The following is a 21870-nucleotide window of genomic DNA, read 5'->3' on the forward strand; positions in this document are numbered from 1 at the left end:
TTGATAATTGAGGTTGGACGATAAGGCCGCTTTCTTTAGATATAAACTTATTATTATTATTATTATTAAATATAAATAATCATTATTTTAGTTAGGTGATCCGTTACACTCTAGCATATTATCATTTGGTACTAATTAATTAATTAATTTATTTATTTTAAAAAAGAAAATCATGGAAGATGAGATGATCTGGCTTGATGATAACATAGAATTTTGGAACTATTTATTATATTATTTCATATTATTCTTATTGGGAGTTAATAAAATTGGAGATTGTTGGAGAGTGTTTGGTAGGTTCATCAAATTAAATGCTTTTAGATATAAAATTATCTCTGCCACATTGTCATATGGTAAAATTATTGATATAAAATAGAGTTGCGACCTAACCCCACATGATATTGGTCATACGAGTTGGGTGGTAGGGCTTAACCCGCAAGTCGTGTTGGACATAACATGGGTTTGGATCATGCTAGGCATGACATGTACCTATAGGTGTAAGTAAAAGTTCGATTAAATTAAATTAATCGATTGAACCGATCGAATTTATAAGTTCAGTTCAATTATTTCAGAAATTTAATTATTTTTAAAAAAATTAATTATTTCAGGTAATTTGATTCTGTCTCGATTTTGAAAGTTCGAATTCGATTAAATTGATATTATCAGTCGACTGCTAGTTATGAGCATTCGACAGATCATAACTAATAGTAGTCGATTGTCATGTTTGAATCAAAGTTTAAATTTTAAAATTTTTAATTCGTGAATCGCTCATACTGCTCTTGTGCGACTTCGGTCGAGACTTGACTCTCAAGTGGTCAAACCTCAGCCCTTAGCCCTTCTCCCGTCGCTCTTGTCGTCGATGAGTCGTAGGCTCGTAGCCTTCGCCTCTCGACTCTCGAGTCCCTTGCTTCCTATGTTGTCGTTGTCTTCGATGTAGAGGCTCTTGGTTGTAGAATGACCATGTGATCGAAGGGTAAGATCTCTCTTTGGGTCAAGGGCAAACCTAGAAATTTTATTATTTAGAAGGCTACAATTCATATAAAATCATAAAAATATAATTTATATCAACTAAAAGTTGAGTAGAAAAATTAAAACTTTATCATCAATTCAAATGTAACTTACATTGACCTTTACAATCATTCATTTTTTTTAATAATAATTCATGATACAATCATTTGATAAGTTACTAAATATATATTTTTCAATATATGCCACCAAAGAGTCATGTAACTATTAATCACCTATTCTATTACGAAGTCAATTCTTCACAATCTTCATAATTAAAAATGCTTGAAGTTGCAACTGGCAAAATCAAAGTGAATTTTAAAAGCTTGTAAACCAATTGATATGTTATGTCTATCTATTTTCTACCATCAATCGAGTAAGGTCACTCAATCCATTCAAATTTAAAGACTTGATATCTGAGCGAACATCTATAATGAAAGTCTTAAACTGATTCAAGAGTTTCAAAAGGTCAATATTAGAAAAATCTCTTGGATAGAATTCAACTTTTGGTTGTCAAAAGAAGCAAAAGAATTAGATGGATTTAAGCATGCAACACAAAGCAACAGTCTCACTATTTAGCTCAACAATGAATTGAGTAGGTAGTGATGGAAATTTGTCATCTCTTCAGTTCTGTGTCGTGATCTTCTTCGAGCTACAGATGTATCATCCATATTGGGAACATGAATAAGATATTTCTCACAAAAATTGAAAGTCACATCCAACAAAGAACTCCATCCATCATCCCTAGTTGATTGAAGATGTTTAGAAATATCAACCAATCACATAACATTCTCATTATCTTGATATTTCCTTTGCAAAACTTGTAACAGCTCATTTGTTATTCCCAATAATGATTGTATCAAATGAAGAGTAATCACAAACTCAAGATTATATTGCCTCTAACAAACGAGATGTCTCAAACTTTTTATTCGAGAATAAACCCTCTTCGACAATTACATCAAGTACATCAACCACATATGCAAATAATGTAATGAAACCATTTAGAGTTCTATAATGTGATCCCCAACGTGTATCGCTAGGACGAGCAAGATATGCCTCCTGATTCAATCCCCGTCCACTAAGAATTTCTTCATTTTCTAGACTAGCAATTATTCTAGCAACTTGTGACTCTCGCAAAGTATTTTGCCGCTTACATAAGGCTCCAACCACATTAACAATATTGGAAATTAAATTAAAAAGTCCAACAATAAATACATATTTCCCCTCTACTACCACGAGAGCTAATTAAAGTTGATAAGCAAAACAATGAATGTAATATGTGTTATATTTGAGAGGTGTCTTAAGGCAATCACCTTATGATTGTTTTATTTATTGGATAAATAAAAATTTATTTTTTGAGTGCACATTCTCTATATGTTTAATAGATCTTAAACTCATTTACTGAATGTACACAATGCGATTCATTGCATGAGAGAATTTGTGATTGTATCATAACTAGTGAGCATCTTTACATGTGCAATTATGAATGTATTAAAATTATCTCAAATCGATGAATTGATGAGTATGGACGTTATCGATTCTGTTAAGACTAGCACATTTTAAATTCCTTGGTTTACCATGCAGTTGTTCCTCATTGACTAGAGACATTGGATGTTGAGAGTTAAACGTGGATGCTAGTTAAAGATAACTAGTTCATTGGAGTGACTTGCCATGAGACTTTATATGGTTCTATACATATAGAGATACGTCAATGAAGATCTTAATGTAATTTAAATGTGAATTTTCTTTGACTTACGATATTCAAGTCATCTTGATCATGGAGGCGTATACTTTGACATCTTAAGCAAACATATCCAAGGAGGTATGGACCCGGAATGATTAAGTGTAAGTCAAAGTATCCGAAGGTGTTTAGATAACCCACAAATAATTCACCGCTCCTTGAAAAAAGAGATCTATACCCTGCGGCCGTATGTCAGAATTATTACTTGAAGTCTTTGGCCAAAGCATTGCATGTCAAAAGTATAATACTCTTGGACACATGTATCTACAAGACAAGGAAGTAGACTTGGACTAAGTGTGATGTAGTCAACTTAGTGAAGACGGACACATAGACCATATCCTAAATCAAGTGGATATAAGACGGTGAAAGGAACGAAATACATCTCATTGTAGCTGCTGAAGGGTTTAGAAATTATTTTGGAATCAATTTTTGATTTTTCGATCAATTGAGGGGTTATGATGTACTACTAGATGTCACTCATAATCATTCTATAATTAATAGTTAATTATGAATGGAAACATAGCCAGAAATCTATTGGGTCACATGCACTATAAGTTTCTCCGAAAGACTTAAAATGAGCTTAAGAATGAGATTCTCAAATTGAGAGAAATAAAGTCTGGTTGGACCAGACGAAGGGTAAATAAGAAGCAAGATCATCTTCCAACCCAATATCAAACTCATGTTCTTTGAGATATACATAGTCATGAGACATTGTAGATCTTCTTTCCCTAATAGATCTCCTTAGTGGCATGTCCTTGAGGTGGTTGGGAATGTTCAACCATAGGAGGGAATACCTTTATTTGAGTTGACATACCTCTCCAATTTCCTATATTGGAAGGTAACCATTTCACTATTAATTACATCAATAGTTAATATATTAAGGTTACCAATATTTTCCTTAAATGATATTTCTCTAACTTTATTTCTCTCGCCATCCTCAATAAATTTAGCATTATCGCCTCTGGAAAAAGGCTACTCAAGGGGTTGAAAAACTTAAAGCCTCTTAAGTTTTTAGAGTTTTTAGAGTATCCTATAAAATGACCTAACGATTCTTGAACTCAATTTTCTTTCGTTAGGCCTATAAAGCCTAGCCTCAGCTAAACAACTCTAGACATGTAAATGTCTAATACTAAACATTCTACCTATCCACAATTCATATGGAGTTTTTCATTACTGCCTTACTAGGAACTCTGTATAGGTAAACTGCAAGGTATCTCATCTCATAAAGACTCCAGTAGAGAAGAAAATATCATCATACTTCTCACTATGCCTTTTAGGATCCGATTTCATCATTCTACTACACCATTTTATTGAAGGTTCCCAAAAATGATGTATTGTGCCATGATTCCGCACTCAACAAGGTATTCTACAAATGACCTAGGATGTTATTCACCTGATCTATCAGATTTATCATAGTACTCACCACCACGATTTGATCTTACAGTCTTAATCTTCTTAGCTAGTTGATTTTTAACTTTGGCTTTGAAAGTTTTGAACATGTCCAGGGATTGTGACTTCTTATAAATAAGGTATAAATATCTATATTGGGAATAGTAGTCTTTAAAATTGATAAAGTATGCTTGATCGTTCTAGAAAATCTTAGAGAACAACCTACATATATTCGTATGTATCAACTCTAAGGCTCCATTACACCATCTTGAACTCTTATTATTTGTGTTAGTTGTCTTCCTCTTAATACACTTCAATGCAAATTCTAAAATTTGACATATCAAGGAAATCGAGAATTTTTAGTGGCATTAACCTTTTTAGGCATTGTTTAGAGATATGTCCTAAACGCCTATGACACAACATGGATGAATTCTCACTCATCAAACCATGCTTCACACTTATGCTATGCATTACAATATTATCCGTATAGGTTTCAATGTCTAATCTGTATAGTTTGTCAATCAAGAAACTAATACCACATAAAATAGAATTTTAAAAAATATTGAAGTTTTCATTTCCAAATGAACAAGTGTATCCAAATTTGTCCAGACATGAAATAGAAATTAAGTTCCATCTATGACAACATTGCAAATGTATTTTTTAAATTCAAAAGTATATTGTTTCCTAGATAAACTCTAAAGAAATTTTTTGCTTTTACTTTTACCTTCTTGTCAGTTCCTATATAGATGAATATTTCAACATTAATTCACAATTAGCTCTGATAGTAACTCTGCATAGTTACACTTATGTAAGTAGTTGCACTTATATATATCCAACAAGCATTATTAAGTATAGTAGCTAAGTTGACTTCTGAGCTGATAAAATTGAGAAGTTTATCTTTCTTAACATGTCAGTTGACGTATCTAGGACAATCCTTCTTCAAGTGGCCTTTCTTTTTACAAAAGTGACAAGTTGGGTCTAAATCTTATTATTTTTGTATCTTATGTCCTGAAACCTCAGTCATTATAAGTTGTTTACCCTTACTCTTATTTTTATCCTTTTTCTTCTTCTTGTTCGAATATTGAGATGAGGACGCAAAGTGAGCACTGTGAGATATGCCATGCCTCAATCTCTCTTCTTCCTATATACACTAAGCTATGAGTCCATTTAGTGTCCACTTCTCCTTTTGAGTGTTGTGACTTATCTTAAAGGAAGTGAACTGTGTAGGCAGAGAGATCAACACTAGGTTCACAAGGATGCTTTTAGACATTTCTAACTTTAGTGTCCTAAGCCTTGTAACCAAATTCAACATTTTCATGATGTACTCTCTTATCTACCCTTCCCATTATACCTCATGGACACCAACATCATGAGAAGTGTGGTAGTCTCGACCTTTTCGTTTGACACGAATCGGTCTACAAACTCTCTAATGAAGGTCTTGACATCCTCATTCTCAGTTATCAAACCCCTAATGGATTTCGGAATAGACATCTTCATGATTATAAAACTCATATGATTAGATCACTCCCACTTATCAAAGATCACCTTTTGATATGAGAGGAATAACTAGATAAAGGTGTAGGGCAATTGAACCTAAATGCAAAGTCTAGATCTATGCAACCTAGTAATACCATGATATGCTCTTTCCATTGACCAAAGTTTGTGCCGGTAAGCACAGGGATGTTGTTCAAATTGACAGATATTGAGAGTGCTACAAAAATAAAAGCAAAGATATAGCTCCTAGTGATACTCTCTAAACAACTTATAATGGCCTTCATCTGCCACATAATACGACTTCCTTTGGGCCAACATATCATACACATGATTAACTTTATATAAAGCTTTCTTAGTTAGTTTATGTTTTTGAGTGTCACTCACAACACTTCTAATCATCCACATAACGTGTCTTCCTTTGGGTTGACAGACTATGCGCATGACTTAGAGGCCAAACTAGATTTTTGAGCTTCCTTAAACATATATTAGATATAAAGAATGACTTTCCTTTGGGCCAATCATCGTTAACATAGATATACATCCATCTACGCAAATACTTCAAGCCTCTCCAATAGTTCTTGTTTTGGTGATAAAATTGGTTTAACTAAGTAGCAAGCACAAGATAGATATAGAAAAAATTGTTTAAAAAACATATCTAATCAGATATCAATCAATGGGCATCCGCTACTAGTCGATTGATACTCTCATCAATTGGTTGCCTTCAGGCAACAATCGTTGATACTCTTTATGTGTCAATTCCATAACACAACAATCGATTGCCTCACAATAGTCGAGTTTCCTGGTTGAGTTGGAAAGCTTCTATTTAAGAGTTCATCCACAACAATCAATTAATTAGTATTTCACATCAATTGACTAATGTCAATCAATCAAACCCACCAACGATTTGGAAGCCTCCTGTGAACAACCTAATGAACAACAATCAATCAAACCTTATGGCAATCGATTGTTGAACACCAATCAAACTACCTAATTGATTCCATGACCTTTGGTTCATGATCCCAGGTTCATCAATCAATTAGTCCTCATGGCAATCGATTGGTGGCCACTAGTCGAACTACCTAATCAATCCTAGACCATTCTGTGTGCAACTCTGGGCTCAACAATTGATTGGCTCCTTATGACAATCGATTGATGCGTATCAGTTGAACCCACAAATTGATTCCAAACTATTCTGTGCCTAGTTTTATGCTCATCAATCAATTGGTGACTTTCACCAATCGATCACTACTCGACTGACTTGAATTCATATGTTTTTGCACATGATTTTTCAACTTAGATAAACCCTAATTTCACACTCACGAATAATGTAAAAAACTCAATTTCTAGGTTAAATCCTAGCCTATCCATACTACCTTCAATATATATGCATCAATTCGAAGCTCCATAATGAAATCAAATGCTAAAACAATGCATATTCCAAATCATCAAAAATAATCCTTAGCCTTAAAGATGACGATAAAATAATCCTCAGCTCTGATACCAATTGAAAGCAATATGATACATTGAACTAAATCAATGATGTATCTACAAGACCAGTTAACATCATCTATAAGGCAAAACAAAACTGAATTGAAGCAATGGTATATCTAAATCTAGCACTAAAGTCATTGTTCCTTACTTGTCGTTGGAAAAGTTCCTACAAGCGTAGTGGAGTCTTCTACAGAAATGGTCAACAACTAAAGTTCCTTCTCAATGGAGAAGAGAGGAGGAAGAAAAAGAAATCAAAGTCAAGATGCCCAAATCAAGTTTGACTTCCTCCTTGTATACCTTGGTCCATCCTACAGGGACCATCCACTTAATGGCCATAACCCATTCATTAATATTAACGAACCAGAATAATTATTATGTGTTGTTATTAATCTCATATTAGCCTATCAAATATAGACTTAATCCTTCAACCATATGTGGTATACTATGCACACATAGCTATATGCGGTGCTTTAATCAAAGTCCGAGTTCCTCTATATTATCTCTTGAACACATGCAACATCTTTGTGTATGTACTCATGATGTCGGGTGACCTAGTAGAATAATCTCTAATTAGGTACAAATATTAGTTCCTTTAGCATTAGAATTGTCGTTGGAGGGTACATGGTGGATGGGTGGGTGCTACCTAATGAAAGAATTGGAAGGGCAAGGACAAGTGATCAGGTCCCTTTCCAACCCCACTCCTTCATTATTCTTCTTGTGACCTTCCACCAACCTTTGGCTGTTCCTAACCTAATTCCATTGCCCAATCACCATCCTCTTCACTTTAAGAATCCCTCAGACATCTATCAAATGCCAAAGTTGCATGCCTTTGCCCACTCAGGCACCATAACTAGTCCAGGCTCTCAGTCCAGTCCAAAAGCTTGAGCTGCAATGTTACATTCATGGCTGAAAGACTTCAAATCGAGTCTTCGTAAACTATTCTAATCGCGACAAATTCAACTATAGGAATCTGTTGGGGAGAAAAGTTACAAGTAGGTGGCACTGTGTTGCTGAAAATTTTACTCCCTGATATCAGTGATCTGTAAACTTGTTCAATACTACTTGAACCTTCAAGTGACTTTCATCTACTCCAAGTACAATTACTCATTAGTGGTAAATTATAGGCAAATCGAATCGTGTTGTAAGAACTTGGATCGCTCACATGGGATTCATGTCGTGTGTTAAGGGTAATTTATATTTACATGTCCAAACTTGCATGAGATTAATTTGCGTCTAATAGTTTGTTCCATTGAACTCTAGTTTAAGACGATAATCCTACCATTATTGTTGAGAAGAATTACTAGTAGTGTTGGAAATTTGGTTTTGATAAAGTGACAAACAACTGGTTTTGGCCAAAAGATCAACTAGGATTTATTATTTGTCATTGAAAAATATATATTTTGGATGAGTAAGAAATTAATGCCTTCAAAGTTGGTTGAAGAGAAAACCACTCATAGGTTGCAAATCAAAGTGCTCTTATTTTGAGATGTGATCAATGTATTTTAAGGACAAAAGGTTTAACTCTTTCTTGACCCACTAAAGGCTTTGAGTTGCCAAGCCACTATCAAGTGGCTACTAAGACTTCAAGCTCACTTTTAGCCTGATCCATGCCGACAACCTTAAGAAGAACTTTTGCAATGAAGATCATGGCTCCACCTTCACATAGAGAGAATCTAAAGAAATTCTCTCAAACTAATATATTTTGGATATCCTCTTAGAATAAAAAATAATGGGCTTGAAGCCCAATCAAACTACCAATAAAGTAACAACATAAATTGGGGATGATTGATAGAACATCGTAAGAGAATCGTATGAGATGTTGCAATAAGTTTCGGGGCATGATTGAATTGGTTACTACGAAATAGATTTGTTGAAGTAGGTAATGGTCGAATTTCGACAAACAAAGACAATGCCCTCCCTCCTAGTGGCCAATTGCAGCTTCCCAATTTACCTCCTCACAGATGGTGGTGGGAGCCAATCATGTAGGACCATCGGAGTGACAGATTTCATCTTTTATTGAAGAATGAGATGTTGCAACAAAGCTATGTTACTCACTTTATATCCTATTTCAATTCATGAAAACTCAAGAACATTTAGATGTTGCAATGGAGTTTTGTGTACATGTTTTTTTTTTTACTTTTTCTATTTAGATCGTTAAAACATCTACTATTTAAATATTTTCTTAAAAAATTAGACAAAAATAAAAAAACATTTTTAATTTTCAAAATCGGACACTCTTCAAAAAAAAGTAAAAAAAGTGTTCATTGTATTTCTCATATTAAAAATATTCTTATTCTAACGTTATTATATACAACGTGTTAACATAAATTATTTTTTAATTCATTTTGTCAAAAAATTATATATATAGAGAACTTTTATATAAAAAAATTCTTTACCAACTTATTAAAATTGTTTAAACTCAATTAAAATTATTTTAATTTAATCAAAATACTTTAAAACTATTATAACAAAGTTATTAAATCACTACTATAATTTTTTAATAGCTGCTAAAATTACTACAACAATTTTAAAATGATTTTGAGCAAATTTAAATATTTTTAACTAAGTTAATAAACAATTTTTTTTATATAAAAGTATTTTATATATAATATTTTTGTCAAATTTTATTTTAACACATTATAACATCTACTAATTAGTTGTTATAATAATATTAAAATAAAATTAAAATAAAATTAATGTTTTCTAATTAAAAAATGGATATCAATTTGATAATTCTAATAATCAGGTATATATTTTTAAATATTTTTTGGAAAAGTTAGGCGAACCTTTTTAAGAATTTGCCAAACTTAGCAAGCATTAGCAGCTAAGCACGTTCACTGTCCATTAGAAAGCAGAAATTTTGAAGCTCTGTGACTTCGTGCTTGCCATTCGACGGATTCCGCTCCCGGCGTCGTCGGATGGCATCTGCACGCCTACAGAACTCGCCATCGTGTTGGTAGATTTGAGAAAGAACTCCGATGGCCGCTTCTACATCGGCTCTGACGGCTCTTCGCCCTCCTCCTCTACCCCCAAGGTCGATTCCCCCACCTTCCGGAACCCTACTCTTCTTCTCGCATCATAACAGATCCTTTCCGACGCGGCCTCGCTCGGCGGCTTTCATCCGTTTCCGGACGGAGGTTCCTCGTTGCTCCTTCGACAAACAACCGTCTACTTCCGGGGACAGCACCTCAAGGTGGATCCGTGGATAAGACTTCCTTCTGTTTGCTTGTGTTAAGATTTTTTGTTTTTCTCTTTTGATGGCGCCATGTCCGTAATTTTGAGGTAATTTTTCTGTCACGAATTGGGACCTCCGGAATTGAGGTTTTACACGAGTTACAGGTTTTGCTGGGTTTCTGGACTTGTGACAGAAAACGCAGATCCTTGAGTTTTTCCACGGTCGACAGTAGCTTAGGTTTTTCACGAATTGAGACGTCCACCTAAATATGAAACTAAATTGATCTTGTCCCGGGTTCAGAAGATCACTTCTTTCCGACGAATAAGCTCATGGTTGTTATATCCATATCTATATCTATCCATCTATATAAATGTATTCTCTTATATTCTTGGTCTAAGTTCTAACAAAAATAACAATGAAGTTGGATCTAAACATTTAGTTGTCCAAGTACAAAGTATAGTTTTGATTGGATACCTAAACATATCGGGCTCATATGCGTATATTCTTTCAGCTTCTGCATCATTGAAGGTCCAGAGACAGTCGAGGGATTTGTCCAAATGCAGATGCAAGAAATTGACGGCAATATTAAAAGCAGGCGTAATAAGATCTTCCTTCTCATGGAAGAGGTGATTCATGAACATAACATATATACTAAATGGGAATAGGGACATCTCTAGTAACCTGAATTATTTGCTGTTCTTCACAATTATAGGTGAGAAGGCTGCGTATTCAGCAGCGTCTTAAGATAGCAGAATATAGTGATGAAGGCTGTAAAGACAATGAACTTCCTGATATCCCGTCAACTATTCCATTTCTCTCTCATACGGTATGACTGACTGAACATTTGGCAATTCATTTTAACATTTTTCAGATTTTTAACTCTGTTTATTGGTTGAACAGACACCCAAAACATTAAGGCAGCTTTACATGACATCATTCTCCTTTGCATTTGGGATAATTGTGTTTGGCGGTCTTCTTGCTCCAATTGTAAGCTTTTTCCAATCTGTCCTTTTCCATGTATTCTTGTTTATCTTCTCCAAATAGTGGAGTAAAATTCTTTGCTGATGTGCTTTTATATTTAGTTGTTTTCTTTTCCTTCATAGAATAATGTTTTGTGACAAAATATAATGATACCAATTGTTTGAGAACATGCATATATGGCATGCGTTCTGGAACTTTTAGTACCAACACTAAACACATTTCTGGCATATATTCATTGAAATTGATGATAAACAGAAACTGGAACTTAAGATTCAAAGAAAACAACACACTTGATTTGTTGTTCTTTCATGCCATTGTTTGTGAGAGGAAAAAATTTGGGAGAAGTTCATATTTTCCAAAACTTAAGTGTGACAAGGCAATCCACCCCGATTTTGTGGTCCTAGTTGGGTAGAAGTTGTAGAAAAAAGAAATAGGGAGTGAAGTTAGTAGCATGGTTTAAAATTTCAAACTGTGTCGAGGTTTTAGTCTTAGACCGAAATTATATAGTTTCAGTACCGTATCATGTTGTGCCGATATAGTTTCAGTATTTTTTAAATATAAAATATATTAACTAAAAATAAAAAAATTTAATCTAAATATTTAAAAATAAAAAATAAAAAATAAAAAATAAAATAATTATATATACATATATATTAAATTAATGGGATAATTTTATTAGGCTTTAATTAAGCTATTTAAATTATCCTAATCATAGGTAGGAGTTGATTAAAATTATTAACCTAAGTTATTTATTAAAAACCTATGTTTATTATCGATTGACCCAGTTTCCGTCACTCTATTCCACTTTGTTTCGCCCGACCACTGGCTTGTGTGGTCCGCACGACGCTTCCGGAGGTGTCGCAGGGCACGGGCAATGTCTTCGGTCCCACACGAGGCCTCCGGAGGCATCGCCGGTCCCGCGCGACTCCTTCGGAAGCATCCCCAATCCCGCGCGAGGCCTTTGAAGATGTCGCCAGTCCCGCGCGACACTTTTGGATGGCGTTCCGGCCAGAACCACTTGTGCCGATATTGGTCCGCTGGCGGAATAAAATGTTTCACCTGTATCAGGCGAAACGACTCAAGATTTTAATCTATGGTTAGTAGCCTTGGTGATGAGTTAATGAGTGCCTTTGTTATCCCTTGTATTTTTTTCTACATTTACTTAAAATGTTTAATGACAATTGATGCAACATGAAAAATTTTGTAGGTAGGGGTAGAGTCACAAGGAGTGATAGAGGGTCAATTTAAAATGTCAACCGAAATCTATTGTTTTGATAGATTACTACTCAACACAAAAAGCTTTCCGATGTCACTGAGTTAATTATATCAATGACTATTATGTCACATCGATAAAGATCCAAATGTATTAAAATAACTATTATTTTTTTAGATTGTGTATATACAACATAATATCAAAACTATATTATTTCAGATGAGACGAACTCTAAACTTGGGTATATTGCTAACTTAGGTATATAGTTGTTCTCCTCTTTTTTCCTTCTTTATCTTTGATCCGGTCTGAGATCAAGAATGAAAGAACCACCAATGAGGAGGTTGGTGATGGGTCAAAGGTCTTGCTAGAAAGGCACCAACTTCGAGAATCCTCTGCAAAACTCAGGGAGAGTTAGTATGGCAGCCAAGGCAAATTCTGACACATCCACTCTGACGCTTAAGTCAACTCTAGTGATCAGAGTTGAAGAAGGTGAAAAAATGACAAAGTAGAAGAGAAGTGGCTGGACTTGTGTGTGCATACGTACGCCCGTGGGAGAGAGGGCTCTTCTTATATTGCCCTCCTTGCGAAATGGGCGGCACCCACGACTCTAAGTCCCCCACGTACTAGTTGAGGGGGGTGCCACATCATCCCACGTTGCCCTCGCCACCTAGTCCACGTTTTTTGTTAATAGTGTCGCCCCACGTTGACCATGTGGGTAGGGTATTTGGAGTTGGTGGCCGAGTGGTGAGGGTTCCTGGAGTTGGGGAGTCGGGGGTCGCGTGGCGGGGTTCTCGGAGTCAGGGAATCATGGACCCCTGTAGCGAAGATTCCTGGAGTAGGGGGTTGGACGTTAAGTGGCGAGGATTCTCTATTTAGAGTCCGGAGTTAGGCACGGGGTGGCGAAGGCTCCCTCCCTAGAGTCGGGAGTTTAGCACCGAGTAATATGGTCGTTCCTATGTTGTCGAGCCCACGTCAGATGCTAGTCTAAATGAGCTTGCATGCGACTAGTAGGGTTTGGACTTGGGTTTGTTTTGACTTGGACGGAGCCCTATGTGACTTCTGACTTACAACTCCGCTTGACTTTTGACCTCTCCGTGCCACGTGGAGGCTAACTATTCCTCCCATATCACAAGTCTCCTCGCCAAGGTAGGAGTCCGACTGTCTGAACTATCAAGCTGAGGTGGTTGCACCATGTGGAGGCTATCTATTCCTCCCATATCACAAGTCTCCTCGTCGAGGCGGGAGTTCAATTGACTGGACCATCAAGTTTAGGTGGTTGCGTTATGGGGAGAGAAAGTAGAGTTTTCCACTTACCCGCTAGTTAGTGGCATTTGGTTGTTTGATGTCTTGGAAAAAGATTGACTCATTGAGGTATGCCATGCCCTTATCGAGGTCATGCTTTGCCATTAATGCTAGCGCTTTGGTTATTAGAGCCATTATGAAAAATCTTCTTGATGCGATGCCTAATCTGTTGACATGGCCGAATGACCCTCTCGAGGCCAATTATGAGGAGATGACTGCTATGACGGCTGGGATCTATCAAGTCGATGTCCTAGGTTCAATGGTGGATCCCAGTAGCCTGCCTTTTCGTGTGCTGCATCAGACGGCTTGTGTTGCCCTAATGTGGCTTTATTAGGTCGTGCGGTGGAAAGCGTCGTTCAATGCTGTTGTCTTTGTCAACCTCATCTCTCTGCTCTATCCTTGCTCCATCCAGCTTCCTACGATTTGTCACTGGTAATCCTTCTTTGTCTCTTGCTTCCATGATTTCTGGTGAGTGCTCTTTCGGTCATCCCTCTTCTTTGTGGTATGAGTCTACCTCGTCGACCTACACTAGGGACGATAGAGAGGTGCTTCGACAACATTTTAAGATACCTAGAGACCATAGGATTAAAATGCCCAAACTTGATGATTGACCTCATCTGCCTTCGCTTGGTTTTGTTGTCTTCTTTTATGGCTAGTTGGTGGGTGGTTTAAGATTTCCCCTTCCGACTTTTTTTATGAGATTTTCGAGTACTTCCATATCCCATTACAACAATTTGTGTCAAACTCTTTCTGACTCCTTTGCGGTGTCACTGTTATCTTTTGACTGTACCATCTCTCTGAGTCCTCGAGTGTTTCATTATTTTTTCATTCTTAAGAAAGGAGAAGCCGGAGTCTTCTTCTTTCACTGCTCGAGTGTCATGTCAATTTCTAGAGAAGTATCCGACTTCTCATAAGGGATGGAAGTCCCATTATTTCTTTATTAAGCCTGTTGTCCCATATTCGTGGCCGACTGGCTGGCAGATGGATTGATTCCCTCCTCCATCCCTAGGTCAGTACAAGTTGAAGTCGGAGATTTGGAGGTAGTTGATACTTTGGTTGACCTCCACTTTGATGTGAACTGTCTACTCGAGGAGGGATTGCTCTATTGCTGCTAGTTGACTCCGATTGCGGCTGAACTCGTCCCTTAGGTAAGACTATTGATGAGCTGTTATTTTTGTAACAACTAATTGAGAACTTCTTTGATTGTGCAGCCAAGATCATGTTTAAGGCTTCTTGCAATAAAATGTTGAAGTGGTCTAGGGCTTGACTGGATCCACCAGTCCTTACTCTCGAGAGTTTGTAGGATGACGGGCCAACTGCCTAGTTTGATAAGGCGGCACCTCGGCTGAAATGCCGCCGCCTCACCTTCCTTGGTCCCTGAGTTCATCCTGTCTGATAAGGGGGGGGAGCAACTTCGACGCCGAAAGCGCAAGCGGTCGCAAGAACAACCAACCCAGTCGAGTTGGCCACCGCAGACCAATCCTGTCCCTGAGACTAACTCTCAAACGAAGTCAATTGAGTCTCTACTTGGCGGGGAGACTTGGGGTCAGGTTGATTCCGACTTAGCGTAGAGGGGCCCTCATCTCGAGTTAGATCGATTGAGTCCCAGCGGGGTCCTCGACACCAATTTCGTTAGAGCCGAGTGGAGGGGCATCATCTGTGTCGGGTCTACTCAGCGGTCATGCTGTGCTGCGCTAGTCTCAGTCATCACCTCCTCTTGGTACCTATTTTGCTCAAATCCGGGCCATGGAAGGGGAGGCGGCAAGGCATAAATCTTTGTCGGCCTTAAGCGATTACATGGGCCTGACCATGACCAAGATATGTAATTTGAAGTTGTTTCAAGGCGTGGACTAAAACCTATTGGTTTAACTTGTTTTTATTTACATCTTTGGGCCGACCACTTGGAGATGACAACTCGCCTGCCATACTTGTTTTAGTCTCTACGAGATGCACATACACGCTCAACCGAGTTAGAAGCATGAGCCACTGAGCTTGAAGCTCTATTGGTCTGCAAAACTCAAGAGCGGGAGGCAGCGAAGGCAGAGGCGACCGTCTAGCGAACGATCGAGTTAGACGCTTGAGTATACGAGCTCGAGGCCCACCTCACCCTCTTAACTCAGGAGCTGGAGGAGGTAAAGGCGGAAGCAGTGAACTACCAGGAGGAGGTTGTTGCTCACCGAGTGGAGGCAGATGCCCTCAGGATGGAATCAACTACCCTTTCCGTACAACTCGCGTTCTAGCCTCGATGAGTGCATACGGAGCGACAAGTGACTGAAGAAGTCAACAAAAAGGAGTCACTGACCGCCCAAGTGGGGACCCTCAAGGCGGAATTGGAGAATTACAAGGCCGGTGGGAGCAATAAAAAGCAACATTCCTCAAGTTGGAGGAGTTTTATGACCGACTTAGCGACTGGGCTATGTTTTGCTAGTGCATAACTTCGAGGGAGCAGTGAAGCAGGTGCAAGAGGTGGGGCACCTCTTTGACGAGACTTCTTTGGATTTCCTAAATTTACAGAAGGTGCTTGACAGCGTTCTCGAGGACAAGCTTGCCGAGTAGTGTATATGTTTTGTTTTGATGTAGTAGAATTTTTGAGGGCTCAACATCTTTTGTGCCGAACTCGTTTGGTATTGTAATGAAAAATTTGTGGAAATGAAAGAAGCACCTTTTGGGAACTAGTAACGAGTCTTTTGTGGTGCCTTGGCTTCTTGATATTGTTCTCGATTGAGTACAACGTATATTTGAGGGTTGGTTCGAGGTAGCGAGTGAGAGCCGAGAGGTGTCTTGTTCAAGCTCGATCTGCGACTATGTTCAAGTCGAGAGAGGTTTGTCAATGGACGCCTTGATCCAAGATCAAAGGAGTTCAAGCTGGATCCGCGACTATATTCGAGTTGGGAATGGTTTGTTGATGGATGCCTTGGTCCAAGATCAAGAGAGCTTGATCAATGACTATGTCCAAATTAGGAGAGGTTTATCGATGGACGCCTTGATCCGAGATCAAGGGAGTTCAAGCTTGATCTGTAACTATGTCTGAGTTAGGAGAGGTTTGTAGATGGACGCCTTGATTTGATATCAAGAGAGTTCAAGCTCGATCCACAACTATGTCCAAATCGGTAGAGGTTTATCAATGGATGCCTTGATCCGAGATCAAGGGGGTTCAAGTTCGATTCGTGATTATGTCCGAGTTGGGAAGAGGTTTGTTGATGGACGCCTTGGTCCGACACCAAGGGAGTTAGATTTTGAGAGACAACAATTGAAAGAGTCGCATCTTTATTTTAAAAAGTAGCAAGTACAAAAACAGAAAGACAAGATAGAGGTACTCGGGGTTTTAGACATAGTAAGGCCAGAAATGAATAATATTCCAAGGCCGTCCGAGTTCTTTTCCCTCTAGGTTCTGTAGGTAATACACTCTCGAGCTTGGCTTATGAGTGACTGTATGGTCCATCCCATCGAGACTCTAGCTTCTCGATGTCTCTGACTGGTTTCATTTTCTTCCAAACGAAGTCTTCAACTTGGAAGGAGTGAGGGATAACCTTCCTATTGTAGATCTAGCACACACAGTTGGTAGGCTACAAGCCGAGTAACCACCTTCTCCTTGGTTTTGCTTACCAGGTCAAGCTCGAGTAGTGTGTCGGAGTTGTCCTGATCGTAGTTGCTGACTCAGGCTAACTCTAAGCCAATTTCGACTGGCGACTACTGCTTTGTCTCTATAGACCAGGTGAAAAGGAGTCATCCTGGTGCTTTCACGAGAAGTCATTCGGTAAGATTATAGAATATTTGGTAATTCCTTCACCCAATTGCTGTCTACATAGTCTAACTTGACTTTAAGTCCTCGGACAAGTTCCCGGTTAGCCACTTCAGCCTACTTATTGCTCTGAGGGTATGCTACTGAAGTGAAAGCTTGCTGAATGTTAAAGCCCTGACACCATGTTTTAAGCTTGCGCCCTTCAAATTGGTGACCATTATCCTAGACGAGTCTATGGGGTATGCCATATTTTATTTGCCTAGGTTCCATCAGCCTCATCAGACGAGTCTGTAAGCTTGTCTTTCTTACAAAAGCCTAGGTTCCATCACACTTCAGCCCTTATTTGCTTCTCTTCTTTATTCCTATTTTATTATGCTACCTTGTTATATAATTTTTAAGATTTTTCCAGCGTGACACCAATCATATATCACTAAAATTGTTTCCATATTTAGTAACTTGTCTTTTGAGACCAATGGTCATTTAATGAGGCCCCTGACACCTCACCGCATATAAGGAACATTTTATATGCCATTAACTATGATCCAAACCTACAATTCTAACTCCGCCAAAAAAGAAGAAGCATGACATAAAATGGTCAATTTTCATTAACATCAAGAATAATAGAAATTTAGGTGTTGAAAAGCTATAGAACTTTGAGGAATGCAATTTCTTTTGCAAACATACCAAAAAACTTCAAGAAGTAAGAAATAAATTTGAACAAGCCTTAAAGTTAGAGAATACTGAAATTATATTGTAGATAGAAAGATTTCCAATTTATGGATGAAAGAGAAGGTAGAAGTGGCAAGTAAGGGGATATTGGCAATCAAGGGTTTCAACCTGTCACCGTTAGATGGAAAGAAGGGAGTGTTGAGGAAAGAGTTAGGTGAAAAATAATATTAGTGAGTAAGATTTATAGCTAGGGCCAACAAGATAGTAGTCAGTTTAGAGAATATCAACAATAATAACCGAGCCTTTATTCCACTAAGTGGGATCTGCCTCTACTATTGGGTTCGACCCCCTACTATGCCCTCATCTTTATTTAAATAAATTTTATCCTAATTTATCATCGCTAACTAAATTTTTTTAGTCTTTCTCTTTTTCGATTAATGTGTGTATTTATCATGGTCTCATATCGCCTAAGTGGGATATTTATTGATCGTCTAAGTATATGTCCATACCATCTTAAACACGTCTCTCGGAGTTTTACTTTAATAGGCGCACCCCAACTTTCTCTCGTATGTTCGCACATCTACCTTAACATTCTCCTCTCCACGACTTGTATCTTTGCTCGTATTCTTCATTCATACCCAACATTCAACTCCATATAACATAGTAGGTCTAATTGTTATTTTATAAAATATTCCTTTAAGTTTTAAAGATATCTTACGATCACAAAGAACACCTAACACCCTCTTTCATTTCAACCATCCTATGTATATTCTATATGAAATATTTATATCAACCCCTTCATCCTTTTGCAAATTTAAATTGTCTTGCTACATTTATTACTACTAAACTTAAATTTCATATATTCTACCTTTACTTTACTAAACTTAAAACATTTCTTTTATTCACAATATTTTCCACCAAGATTCGAGCTAGTATTTACTCCTTCACGTGTCTCATTGACTGAAACAATGTCATTTGCAAAATTAGATTGTTGGGTCATGACACTCCACTAGCTGTTGCAATGCCTCATCTTTCTTGGGACGACTTAACCCTTTGATTTGTTATGTCTCCCTTCTCCAGGAATAATCTTGGCGAGCAAGATCCCTTTGATTTGGTTCGTCTCCCTTCTCCAAGAATAATCTTGGTGAGCAAGATTTTGAGGGCTAGAAGGGCAAGATGGATTGAGGGGGAGGGAAGGAGAGCAAAGTGCCTAGTTAGAAGAATATCGCTGAGCAAAGAGAAGGGTGGTTGAGTATCCTTGTTCTCTGCTTCAGAATGCGACAAAGAAAAGAAGACAAGGGTGAACTAGAGTGGTGTTTTTAAAATGGTCAGTAAGGGGAATAGTTTGGCGGTGAATTAAAAGTGGCAAAGGGAGATGGACCAGCAGTGGAGATGAAGCTAACACATAAGGTCATGATCAATACTTCACCCTCATTTTAATTAATTACTTAACTAATCAAATGTTGAAGTTTATTTACCAACGCTTAGAAAAATGTCGACAAATATCAAATAATTGCCGACTCTTTTAATAACATCAGTACTAGATGTAGGCATCACGAAAAATGGCAATGCTTTTTGAAGTATCACTATGAAAATGTCGGCATTCGATGCTTTTCTTGTAGTGGTTTAGCAAAGTCCTTTTAGTATTTCATTCTCCTATACAAAAAATGATCTCTGAAATTACCACAAAGAAAGTAAAACATGATAATAAAGAAACTGTTATGCCACTGTCTTGTCAACTAGACAGATCATCCCTTTGTTATTCTTAGTGATGATATTTTCTTAAGCATGATATTCAAATTGCAATTACATGTGAAGTGCATTGTTCTTAAAGACAAGGAGGAAATGAATGAGCTCCTGATTGTAATTTTCTTCTATTCTTGGGAATGATGGTAGATTCCGAGGAATTTGTTTCATTCTAAAATAATGACAAAAAGGAGTTTGTCGATTTAAATATGTTGTATCCATTTTGTTGGAATTTAAGGATTTGGATTAGAGGAACTCAGTTACCCATAAACGTTGTATCAAGTTATTTTTTTAATTAGATCCATGAATTCAGTTTGTTGGAATTCCTTATTCCTATGCAGTTCAGTAGCTTGTAAAAAATTCTGCTTATTTCAGTATTTCATGCACATTTGAAGTTGTACTATGAAATTATAAATTATTGCTGCTTTTACCTATGTTTCTGATAACTATAACCAACAGGCAAATGATTTCTTACACGATACCTTGTTGGATTAGAAGAACAATTATTTGATGACCACAACTATTGAGATTCATCACATAAAATTGAATTTTAAGGCCTTTTTGTTTGTTGTTGCAGCTGGAGCTAAAATTAGGACTTGGTGGTACTTCCTATGAGGATTTCATACGTCACTTGCATTTGCCTTTTCAACTAAGGTATTCCTACTTCAAAGCAAAGATCCAGTACAATTTTCTTCAGAACAAATTTTGCCTAAAGTTTTTCTTTTACTTTTGTTTAGTCAGGTAGATCCTATTGTAGCATCCTTTTCAGGTGGTGCAGTCGGTGTGATATCAGCCTTGATGGTGCTCGAAGCCAACAATGTTCAACTACAAGAAAAGAAGAGATGCAAATACTGCCATGGTAGCGGTATGTTATAACTTTTTTATGCATCTTGTACTACAAGCATTGCTTCATGTTTTTTTTTTTTTTTTTGCTTACGGCTGCATGATTAGTGATGCTCCTCGACTTTCTTTGGTGTACAGGGTATTTAGCCTGTGCTCGATGTTCTGCAAGAGGTTTGTTCTCGAGCCCTGATGGTTGGAATGATTCTCTACAACTATCTACTGCTAAAAGGTGTCCAAATTGTTCAGGGGCTGGGAAGGTCTGGTTCTACCTTAATTTACACTTATAATACTTTTCCCAGTTAACTACTGCTCTGCCTAAACCCCTTCTACAAATCATCAATTAGGCCAAATTTTGATATATTGAAAAGTTTGTCTAAAGGGATCATTGATGTTTGTATCCCCAATATTGTTATGCAAATATGTCATTCTACTTGACACTAACTTAGCACTTTATTTAAGCACACTCTTCCAAATTACTATGGTTTTCTAGAGATATTCCTCTTCATCTGTGTTAATCTGATTGGATTTTTGCAGGTTATGTGTCCAACGTGCCTATGCACAGGAATGGCGATGGCAAGCGAACATGATCCACGTATTGATCCTTTTGATTGAAGTGTCAGGGTGATATTTCCTCGTTCACTGTCTTTTACACACCTGAAAATTTCTTCATTCGCTGTCTATTATAAGCCTTGCTGGGTGACCATTTTTAAAGTCCTCTAAGTTGTTTTGTAAAATTTATTATATATTTTTTAAAAAGAATTTATAAGGGTTTTTTTTTCTTAATTTTATTGTCGAGTTATAAAATATAGTGTCGGCTCCAGGCAGACTATGCCTAGGTCCTAATAAAATTGGGATCCTTAATTTTTTATGTTTTAATATTATTTATATATTTTTTAAAAAATATTCATAGATTAATTTTTAAAAAATATCAATTTTAAAATTTAAATTATTCTAATTTTATTTATTATTGATTTATTTTAATTATATATTTTATTTTTAAAAATTTAATCAATTTTTTTTTTCATATTGATCTTTAAAAAATGTGTGGCGTTGTGGGTGATCTCTTTTTTTTTCTTCTTCCA

At 37.1% G+C, this 21870-nt stretch overlaps 1 protein-coding gene across 1 annotated transcript; it reads left to right on the plus strand.

The window, feature by feature from the left end:
- The first annotated feature begins 9952 nt into the window (after nt 1-9952).
- LOC141830824 (protein ORANGE-LIKE, chloroplastic-like) lies at nt 9953-21571 on the plus strand. Its single transcript, XM_074718259.1, has 8 exons — nt 9953-10310; nt 10804-10918; nt 11005-11118; nt 11193-11279; nt 20523-20599; nt 20683-20810; nt 20927-21045; nt 21323-21571. The coding sequence occupies exons 1-8, from the start codon at nt 10096-10098 to the stop codon at nt 21398-21400; spliced, it is 933 nt and encodes a 310-aa protein (XP_074574360.1). The 5' UTR covers nt 9953-10095; the 3' UTR covers nt 21401-21571.
- Nucleotides 21572-21870: the final 299 nt, after the last annotated feature.

This window comes from Curcuma longa, chromosome 6 (genome assembly GCF_044706935.1).
Source record: "Curcuma longa cultivar G26 ecotype Majalengka, Jawa Barat chromosome 6, ITB_CL_G26_1.1, whole genome shotgun sequence".
Classification (NCBI taxonomy): domain Eukaryota; kingdom Viridiplantae; phylum Streptophyta; class Magnoliopsida; order Zingiberales; family Zingiberaceae; genus Curcuma; species Curcuma longa.

Coding starts and splice junctions, on each gene's coding strand:
- LOC141830824 (XM_074718259.1), top strand. CDS start 10,096: ATGGCCGCTTCTACATCGGCTCTGACGGCTCTTCGCCCTCCTCCTCTA. Junction 10,311..10,803: donor TCCGGGGACAGCACCTCAAG/GTGGATCCGTGG, acceptor ATATTCTTTCAG/CTTCTGCATCATTGAAGGTC. Junction 11,280..20,522: donor GCGGTCTTCTTGCTCCAATT/GTAAGCTTTTTC, acceptor TTGTTGTTGCAG/CTGGAGCTAAAATTAGGACT.